A 9,552-nucleotide genomic window follows, 5' to 3' on the forward strand; every position below is an offset into this window, starting at 1 on the left:
GCCGCGCCTGGCCCGCTCGGCTCGGCACCGCTCGGCTAGGCTGGTCTGGGCGGAGCGCGCAGGCGCGCTAGCGGCCCCCGGAAGCCCGCGGCGGCGAGAGCCATGGCGGCGGCGGCCCCGGTTCTTGCCCGCGGTGGCGGTCCGGTGGCGCGGCTGCGCCTGCTGTGCCAGCGCTACCAGGAGTACGTGAGGCGGCACCCGGCCGCCACGGCCCAGTTGGAGGGCACCGTGCGGGGCCTTTCCTACCTGCTGCCAGGTGCGGGAGGGGGGCGGCTGGGCCCCCGTCCCTCCCACCGGGGCCCGGGCCTGGGCCTGGGCCCCGCTCCGGCACCTGCCCCGGGGGGTGCGGGGGGCTAGGGCCCAGCGGGGAGCGGGGGCTTTCCCCCTGCGCCGGGTGCTGGCTGGTAGCCGCTCTCCTCCCTTCGCAGGTCGCTTCTCGGACTCCCACGCGCTGTCGGAGCTGGGTAGGTGGGCAGCGGGGGCGGCGAGGGGGCGCGCCGGGGCCGGGGCAGGCCGGGCGCCCGCCGGCTGCGGGGCTGGCGGTGTGTCTTCGGGCGGGTGCTCGCGGGGTCGTTCACCGGACTTGTTTTCTTCAAGTCTGACTGCGTCCTCCAGTAGCGTACGGGAGGAATCTGCGCGGCTTGCTGCCCTTCTTCCCTCACCCCCTCCTGGGGGAAAAGGCAGCAGTCCCAGTTTAGTTTGCTTTCCGTGCATCCTGTAACTGCAGTGTTCTGTTCCTTTTCTAGTGTACTCTGCCTCCAACCTCCTAGTACTATTAAATGACTGGATTCTCCGAAAGGAGCTGCAGCAGAGCCTGCCTGTGGTAAGGCTGGAGTGTGTGGGAGGAGGTTCTGGGACACGGGCTTTCATCATTGCAGAAGCTTTCAGGGAGTGTCTGTAGAAACTAACAGGTCTTTGCTGTGGCCTCTCTTTGCTATCTGGTATGTAGAGGCCAGAGGCAATTTCTGCATGCAAGTAAACAGCAGCCCTGCCCAGTAGCTCCTGGCTAGAAGGAGTGGCTAGAGCACTCCCTAGACCACAGAAATCAGGCGCCAATTTGCACCAGGAGGTCCACTTGTTTTTTGAGTTCAGAACTTGAGATAGGCAAAGGTGTTGCTGAATAACCATCGCTGTTTCCACAGCAGTGGCTCTGGAGCGCTGGAGCTCTGATTCTGTTCGTCAGACTCTTTCTTTGCTTCTGGTATTGAGCAAAACAAGCATAAGCGCCTTCTGTGTCTCTTGCAAGAGCCCCAGGCTGGTTCCCAGAACTTGTTAGACCCTTTAGGGAATTAGGAGGGTGGGTTTTTTTCCAGACAGGCCTCTTCTGTTGCAAGCCTGCCTGCTGCGTAGGTTGGGTTGTTGGCAGCTCTCTGGCTGGAGTGTCAGGTGTGTAACAAACAGAAATGCAGAAGACTTGCTTCTCTGGTCATTAAAGGCTGAAGTGAATTTCAGCTGTATTGTCTTTATTAATGCTTTTCAATGGATTAAATCCTGTGGTTGACAGCACCAGCAAGTTTCCATGTGGGGAGCAGGGATCCGGGCTGGAAGAGCACCTGCTGTCTTGGACTTCATGCCAGGGATCTAGATTGATGCTGTATTTAGCAGTCATTCACTCTGGTGTGATGGTGGACTCTGGGTCTATTTCCTTGTACTCCAAGCATACTTCTCCCCCAGGGAGGAGGTTCGTCATGTATCCCAACTTTGGGACAAGGAGGAGAGAGTTTTGCTGTGGAGGTCAGGCACAGTGCCACAACTCGGGAGACTGTCCTGCTATGTCAGTTAGGGTAGAAGGCAACCCAAGGACACAGCTCTGATGTTCTCCCTGTTTGTGGGGTAGCAGTTCTATGTGGTACTGTGATGTTTTGGTCTGCCCCTGCTTTGAGGTAGAGAAGTGGGGTTGTGTGTATATTCTGGGTACAGTAGAGGCACCACTTTTTGTTTCTGGGGCTGTGACTTCCAAGGCCATCTGATGCTTATTTCTGAGAGTCCCACTAGACTGGGCTGTGCTTCTGCCCCGTTTAATTCCCAAGCAGAACCTGCATCGTGTCCCCCTCCTCCCCTCTGTGTTTTGCAGTCACTGCCCCAGCAGAAGCTGCTGACCTGGCTGAGCGTGCTAGAATGCGTGGAGGTCTTTGCAGAGATGGGGACAGCCAGGGTGTGGGGGGAGATGGGCCGGTGGACCATCATTGTCCTCATCCAGCTGGCTAAGTAAGTGCTGCGGGCGGAGGGGAAGGGGCAGCATGCGCTCGGAAAGGGGATCTGGAGGGGGCTCGGCAGTACCCTAAGAAAAAGCCCAAGCAGGACTGAGCTGATGATCACTGAGGCTGGGGGAATTAGGAGCCCCACAGTGTGCTGGATGCTGTGCTGCTGAAGGGAACAGTTACCCCTCTTGCCTTGCCAGTTGTCCTGAGCAGACCTGAGTGTTTCTTTCTTCTGTGGAAGCCACCTTTCCAGTGCAGTAGGAACCCAGCTCTGTATCCTGATTTTGAAGGCTTCCATATGTCTGCCCACAGAGCCATCCTTCGTCTCCTGCTCCTGCTGTGGTACAAAGCTGGCATCCAGACGTCTCCTCCCATCGTGCCGCTGAACAGGGAGCAGCATCAACCTCTCCACCCCTCAGGTGAGCCTGTGGTACTGTCATCATTGGCATGACACCTTGCTGGGCCCCATGTCTTGTCCTGCTAGGAATTACTCATCATAGCAGTGGCTTGGGTGGCACAGGGAACTGTAAGGCTTTGGTATGCAAAGCCAAGCTGCATTGCACTTTTCACCCTCTGTGGAGCACGGGTTAGCTTAGGGGCAGGGTTGTGCTACGGTCTGGAAGGAAAGGGTGGAGGAGGCTAAGCCTGGAACCACTGGCTGATCTGTGAGTCAAGCTGTGTGTCCCCTGGTCTGACAGTGAGGAAAGAGATCCTAGGCCTGCGCAATGTCAGGCAGATTTACCTTTTCACCCTCTGACAGTTCTACTTAGCCTCTTCAGGATGGTCCGATTTGCACAGGATTGAACTTCCAGTCTGGTCTTCTTGATGGCAGTGTAGGGAAGGGTGCTGCCAGCTCTGGGGTGAGGTGTGTTCTTTTGGAGCCTGACTTCTGTGGCTGTTTTCTCCTGCAGACATGGAAGACAACTCCTCAGGGAAGGATCAGACCTATGTTGGCAAGCGTTCCAGCCGTGTTGTGCGCTCTCTTCAGAGCAGTAAGTAGCTGAGCCTGTTTACTGTCCTTGCCTGAGTTGTTTCTGCTCTGTGTGCTTTATATATGACCTGAGTGTGGGCAATAAAGATCAGAACCTTGTATTGGGGCTTATCCTGTCCGTCACTGGGCCCTGTGGGTGGGGGGGATATCAGAGTAACAGGGATTCAGGCACATGCTGCAAGGCTAGCACTTAAATTGTATTTTCCCCAGTGAGCAGTGCAATGGAGACAACCCTTCAGCATGCTTACGTTTTGAGAAGTGCGGACCTTACGGGTGTGTCTCCCTGCTCTGTCCCCTCTGGAGGCAAGCTCTGAGGGCGCTGGTCAGCTGCGGCAGTTGCTGTGGGCACAGCTCTTCAAGCTTTCCCATTTCACACCTTCATGGCGCAGAAAGCAGCGGGGTGGTGGTGTGAGGAAGGATGGTAGGAAGGTTTGATTTGTTAGTGACCTGATCTGCTTGTTTCAGCCCCATCCCTGCAGTCCCGGCACTGGGGGTCTCCCCAGCAGAGAGAGGAGTCACAGAGCCGAAGAGCGGAGGAGATAAACCAGCCTCCCACCCCTCTGGGTCTCCAAGAAACCATCGCAGAATCCATCTACATTACTCGCCCTCTGCTCCACCGTATCCTGCCCTGGCTGTGTGCAGGCTTACGCCATATCCCGGGTGCCAGCAGAGGGTGCTGGGGGCTCGGCCCTGCTGCAGAGCAGTGCCACGCCAGGCTTCTCTCTCCCTGCTGCTCTGCTGAAGCAGGGGCCTCAGGACTCCTCCTTCACTTGTGCCTTGATGGCCAGCCTCAGCTGCTGGAGTTGTGGATGCAAGTCCTCCCACCCCCCTTCACTACCTCCCCCCAGCACTGCCTTAGAGTGTATTTTCTTACACTCGGCAGAGCTTTGCTGGTACCCAGTGGATCGCTTGTCTGCATGCCTCTTGTTAGGCATCTCCCGTTCTTTCCGTTCCTTGACTCTGTGTTCCCAGTATTGAGTTTAGGAGTGTGGGGCCAGAGATCGTGGAAACCCTGGCTCCTCTCAGCAGTCCTGGACATCTCAAGGTCAGTCTGAGGAAGAGTCTTTGCAGGTGCTTGAGGTTGGTGGTGTCTGAGCATCACAGTTCCCCCTGTTCCCCTGTCCTGGGCAGGCCCTACTGAGAGAAATATGCACAGGGGCTGGTCTTTAGCTGGGAGATTGACATATTTAGGTATTTTATGCAATACTTAGTGTTGTTTGTTCTGAGCTGGTGCAGCCTGCTCTGTGTGGAGCTGAGAACAGAGGGCATTAGAGACCCACTTTCTTTTTCCTGCTGGCTGCTATTGCCATGAGTTAGCTCTCTGCCCTTCTCCTTCTAGTCTGAGCTTGCTGAGTGATCTGAAAGACCTGAACAAGCGAGAGCGAGCAGAGCTAAGGCGACGAACCATCCTACTGCTGTACTACCTGCTGAGATCTCCTTTCTATGACCGATACTCAGAGTAAGGGGCCCCTGCTGGGCTTTTGCTGAAAATCTCCCTTTTAACAGAAATAGTGTCAGGGGACTGGGTGAGTAGATCTGAAAAGGTCTGGGTGCCTGTGACCAGGTTAATCGGAGCCCTTTCATAACAGCTGTCATTGCTGTTCCTGCATTCAACAGCTGGGGCAGGAGGTGTCCTGCCGGTCTCGTTCATACTCTCTCCCTTTCCTAGGGGCAGGATCCTCCTCCTTCTGCGCTTGTTGGCTGATTATGTGCCTGGAGTTGGCTTTGTCACACGTAAGTGGGCCCTACTGCTATATCCCCTTTTCTGTTGGGTGGACAAAAACCAGGAGAGTTGGGCAGAAAGTTTGTCAATTGGTTTCCAACTTGAGGAAGGAATTGGGAACTCCCTAGAAACGGTTAGCAGTGGTGCACCCTGTATTGATCCTTGTGATGTTTTAAACTGGAACAGGAAAGGATGAATTGCTTCCTGGCTGTTAGGGACCTGTGCTCAACCACAGTGGTAAACCTCCCTGTACCCTCCCAGGCTGTAGAGCTCAGTCTCTGCCAGCTAGGTCTCTTCTCCTGGGCTTCCTTTCTCAGCTGGTGCCCCAGAGCCCTGCTTTGCAGCCTCTGTTTCTGAACTGTTTTCCTTGATCCCTATTCTGCAGTGCAGACATGAGGGATAAACTAGAGGTATTGATCCAGCCAGGAGCTGATTGTAAATCAAAGGGCTGAACCAGGTCTGTCTTCTAGTCCTTCACTGGTGGATCCCTTTATTATGGGCCAGAATTTCACCTCCTCTTCCCTGCTGGTGTGAAGCTGTTCCTAGAGTGGTTCATGGCAGTGATACGGCATTAGATTAGCCTGGCATTGTGGGACTGTCCTTTCTTTGGGGAGGTCACAAAGCTGGCTAGCTCAGGAGCTGCTTCTTCCAGTTAGTGATTTTGGAGAGGCTTTGGAGCCTGCATTAAGCCATGTGCTACCTAAGCATTTTCACTCTACAGCGGTTGCTTCTGTGTCTGCACCTGCTTGTTATTGCTGAGTTGTCTCCCTATTTTCTGTGCCACAGCAGCGTCCTCCTGACTCGCTGCATGCGGGTTTTCCCCTTGCACATTGCAGACCTCCCCTTCCCACTGGAGCTTGGACATGTCAGGTCTGAGGCAGTGGTGTCCCACACTGTGGCTGTGCTGACCACGTTTCACACCCCACTTGGTCCTGCTCTAATCTCTGGCAGCACATCCCAAAGTTGTCTCCCATCTTGGCAAAAGTAACTGATCTATTCTTGAGTTTGTCTGAGTTGTATAACTGGAGATTTGGGATTGCTTGGTATCATAATGAGAAGGGGGGGAATCTGCCCCATATACATACAGCTTTAAGTTCTTGCCTTGCTGCATGTGTGATCTCTCTGTTCTTTTGTTTCAGGGCCACTGATGGATTACTTGCCAGCTTGGCAGAAAATCTATTTCTATAACTGGGGCTGATAAGAAGAAGATGATTATTCTCTGCTAAGATCATGGCTGGACATTTCTAAGGAGGGCAAGCAGGCTGGGGGAGGGATGTTAATAATGTCTAATTTTCAGTTAAACCATCGATGAGAAGCTCCCATTCTGCAGGGTAGGGAGGGGGGCGTATGTAACTTTTTTTTTTAACAGATCTAGCTGTGAATGACGGACGCTACATGCGTGGAGAGACCCTGGCCACCTCTTTCTCTGGACCATTCTGTGGCTGCAGCGATGGTGATGGAACAAACTTTTTTTTTTTTTTTTTTAAGCACTTGATTTTTCTCCTTTTTGTATGGCTGCCAGTGTAGTGGTTTTTGGAGAGCATTGCCTCCCACCTCATGGTGCTGAGGTTGATCTGCAGCCTGCTTGTGTTGGCCGTGCCTGGCCGATCTGCTTGGAGCAGGCTTGTCTGTCAAATAAACTGAACGAATGGAAAGAACTGAGCTGAAGGACCTTGTTTCCCCTGTTTGCGCGGGCTCTCCTTGTATCTGCTTGCCAGCAGGTCTCTCCATCAGGAAGAGCAGCTTTTGCAGTTGCCTACCCTGGGATACGCTGTCACTCAGAAGCCTTTTGCTCTGGTCTGTGTCAGGCGTTGCTCAGCCGATGACTGTAGCCTCTGTTAACTCCACCTGCCTGGGTCAGTCCTCAGCTTCCTTGGGGTTCCCCTGGGAGTGTGAAGAGCTTCAGTTTGCAGGCTGCTGTCCCAGCACCTCCTGTGTGCTAAAAGGGTTTGTGGAATGGCTGCCAGCCAGGGCTCAGGGGCTTGACCAAGGGCAGAGGAGAAATGAAGAGATTAATTCAGCAAATGCTGCTGTGCCACACTTAATAAAGGGCCCAGGAGAGGCCTGGACAGCCATGGCCATCATTTTGTAGCTGCTCTGCTGACTGGTGGACAGCTGAGGCATCAATCTGCTCAGTGAGCTGCTGTGGAGGCTCCCTTGGCCAGGACAAAGGGGTAGCCAGGTGGTGGCACTACATTACTCCACAGGCAGCTGCCAGCCCTGTGCAGAGCTTGGGAGCTGGAAACTGCCACGTGCGTTGGCCTCAAGTGGGTGGCAGGAGCAGAGCATCCCTACCTAAACCATCCTTGAGGGACTCTGGGGCTGCAGGGGTCACAGCCTTCTTGCCTCAGGACCTGAAATAGGGGGTGTTCCCCCAACCCCTAATGGGCCACCGCAGTTGAGGACCACAGAGTTTTGGCAGCACGTGGGGTCTGTTTTGCCACCACAGTAGGACAGCAATGTCATGTAATGCAGTGGTGTGGAAAAGCCATGAGCGAGGGACTGTGCTGCCTTTGTTTGGACTTTTTAGCAGAGGAAGATGTTGAAGACTGCAAAGCCCAGAAAGTGTTGGGGGGGTTCATTTCTGGGGATGGGGAAGAACTGAGATGAAGGAGTTTGCTCTGGGAGAGGTTGAGGGGGAGGCAAAGGGTGGTGGTGAGGGACAGGGAAGCAGCCCTGGAGCTGTGGTTGTGTGGAGGGGTGTGAACCAGCACAAGGCGGGCTGTGGGGATCTGCCTCCTGGCCCAACCCAGCTGGTGTCCCTGGGCCACGGGGGTGGTTCCTCTGTGACCTCACTGCGGAGCTGGAATCAGGGTCTGTCATGCGGCGCTGGCTTCTGCTGCTCATCCTGCTGCTGGGGGCTGCCCTCCCGCTGCCCCTGCGCCAGAGGTGATGGTGCTTCCCTCCTCCTCCTCCCTCTCCTCCCTTCCCTGGTACCTGCAGAGGTACCCCAGGGCTCCTGGGCATGGGCTGGCACCTGTGGCACCAAGCCCTCGAGAGCTGGCTGGGCTGGGTGAAGACAAGAGGCGTGTGGGCAAGCACTGGAAGGTCTTGGCTCACTCCTGCCCCTGGTTTTCCTCCGCAGGGTCAGCTACTCAGTCCCTGAGGACTTCTCTGCTCCCCTAGAGCTCCCACAGCAGCACTTTGGCCTGGTGGACGGTACAGCGCTCTCCTCGCACCTCCAAAACCACCTTCCATGCACTCACCCCCTCCAGCTGGGTGGTTGTCCCCAGCCCAAGGCTGAGCCCAGCCTGTCCTTCTCCCCACAGATTATGGCATCAAACCCAAGCAGCCACGCGTCAGGACCTGGGTGGCCCGGGAGCGGCCAGCAGGACTGCGCAGAGCTGGCAAAAGCAAGCGTGATGAGTTTGACCTGCTGGAGTACTACTATGATGCCCACCTGTGAGCCAGTGTGCCCCTGTGCCCACCACAGCCTGGCCTTGGGGACTCCCTGCCTGCCCTCTGCTGCTGCCGGACAGTGTAGGTGTGGGGTGTAGGAATTGGGGGGGTGGGGAGGGGAGAGGAGGGTAAGGATATAAGGGAAAAATATGTGCTGTGATGCGTGGTTCAGTTAAGCACTGGACCAGGGATCCAGAGGAGATGCTGGCTCTCCAGCCCCAGAGACTTACACCTTGCCCTGTGTTGGGTGGGGGCTGGGGCAGGTGACCTCCAGAGGTCCCTTCTGATCATCATACGATGATCTCTGGCCTCCAGGGATTGCAACCAGGGCCCTCAAACCAAAACTGAGAAGCTCCAGCTCCTTGCAAGGTCCTAAGGGCAGGAAGGAGCCAGGGCCCAAACCCACCGTGGTGGGACACAAACTGCACACCAGCCCTGCTCCATGAACCATCATATTTAATAGTTGTTGCCATCACAGCAGACCCAGCCTGAAGCACAGAGACCGCCAGCTGCAGGGACCAGGAGACCTCTCCATCCTTCCCAGGGCTTTGCACGGCTCCCTGCAGGCTTTAGCCCTTCCCTGCCCGGCTTCTGGCAGGGACCCAGCTCTGCGCAGGGGCTGAGCCCCACCGCCATGGGGTGACCCAGCCCTGCCACCACCCTCTGCCACCTGCAGCTGGGGGCAGAGAGGGGGAAAGGGGCAGAGAAAGGCTCCCCTCCCAAGGGTGTAGTTACTGCAGGGAGGCATGAGGAGGATTTTTCTCTCTCCCCAGAGCATGGATACTTGAGGGGAGGGATGGGGGCAGAGGCAGGGGTGAGCTGTCTCAGCTCATCCTGGCTCTGGCAGAGGAGATACTGGGGCTCCCTCTGTCATCCCTGCCCAGCAGCCTTGTCCCCAGGGCCTGGCAGGGTGACGATGCCCACCCAGGACAAGCCCATCGCCCAGGCCTGAGCCAGCACGTGGGTCTTGTTTGCTGTAGCTGCTGTGTCTTCATACTGCGAGAGTCCGACTCTGCCACTGCGTTAAAAGTCACCCCAGAGGGATGTGACGGGAAGCTGGGCCATGGTCACAAGAGGAGATGCTGCCACCCCAGCCTGCAGCAGGAAAGGGCCTGACACCCCTCCACTGCTTCCAGGCAGGGGCCCCAGCAGGTGCTTCTCCAATAGAATAAACTAAGAGTATTTTGTACAATAAACACAATTTGTCCAGCCCTCCCCCCTCCCGTCCCCCCCAGCCC

At 56.0% G+C, this 9,552-nt stretch overlaps 2 protein-coding genes across 2 annotated transcripts; both read left to right on the forward strand.

Annotated features, from left to right (window-relative positions):
* The first annotated feature begins 84 nt into the window (after window positions 1-84).
* Window positions 85-6,577, forward strand: PEX16 (peroxisomal biogenesis factor 16). Its single transcript, XM_082484739.1, has 11 exons — window positions 85-256; window positions 429-464; window positions 747-823; window positions 2,075-2,208; window positions 2,514-2,620; window positions 3,113-3,193; window positions 3,658-3,810; window positions 4,165-4,237; window positions 4,532-4,651; window positions 4,862-4,926; window positions 6,055-6,577. Exons 1-11 carry the CDS (start codon window positions 103-105, stop codon window positions 6,111-6,113), a joined length of 1,059 nt encoding a protein of 352 aa, XP_082340865.1. The 5' UTR covers window positions 85-102; the 3' UTR covers window positions 6,114-6,577.
* Window positions 6,578-7,736: 1,159 nt separating this feature from the next.
* On the forward strand, window positions 7,737-9,525 carry FREY1 (Frey regulator of sperm-oocyte fusion 1; the record flags this gene model as incomplete). The annotated part of the gene is made up of 4 exons (XM_082484740.1): window positions 7,737-7,804; window positions 8,007-8,074; window positions 8,185-8,395; window positions 9,295-9,525. The coding sequence occupies 3 exons, from the start codon at window positions 7,737-7,739 to the stop codon at window positions 8,319-8,321; spliced, it is 273 nt and encodes a 90-aa protein (XP_082340866.1). The 3' UTR covers window positions 8,322-8,395; window positions 9,295-9,525.
* Window positions 9,526-9,552: the final 27 nt, after the last annotated feature.

This window comes from Vanellus vanellus (assembly GCF_965231255.1).
Source record: "Vanellus vanellus genome assembly, chromosome: 6".
Classification (NCBI taxonomy): Eukaryota; Metazoa; Chordata; class Aves; order Charadriiformes; family Charadriidae; genus Vanellus; species Vanellus vanellus.

Coding starts and splice junctions, on each gene's coding strand:
- PEX16 (XM_082484739.1), top strand. CDS start 103: ATGGCGGCGGCGGCCCCGGTTCTTGCCCGCGGTGGCGGTCCGGTGGCG. Junction 257..428: donor CCTTTCCTACCTGCTGCCAG/GTGCGGGAGGGG, acceptor CTCCCTTCGCAG/GTCGCTTCTCGGACTCCCAC. Junction 2,621..3,112: donor TCAACCTCTCCACCCCTCAG/GTGAGCCTGTGG, acceptor TTTCTCCTGCAG/ACATGGAAGACAACTCCTCA.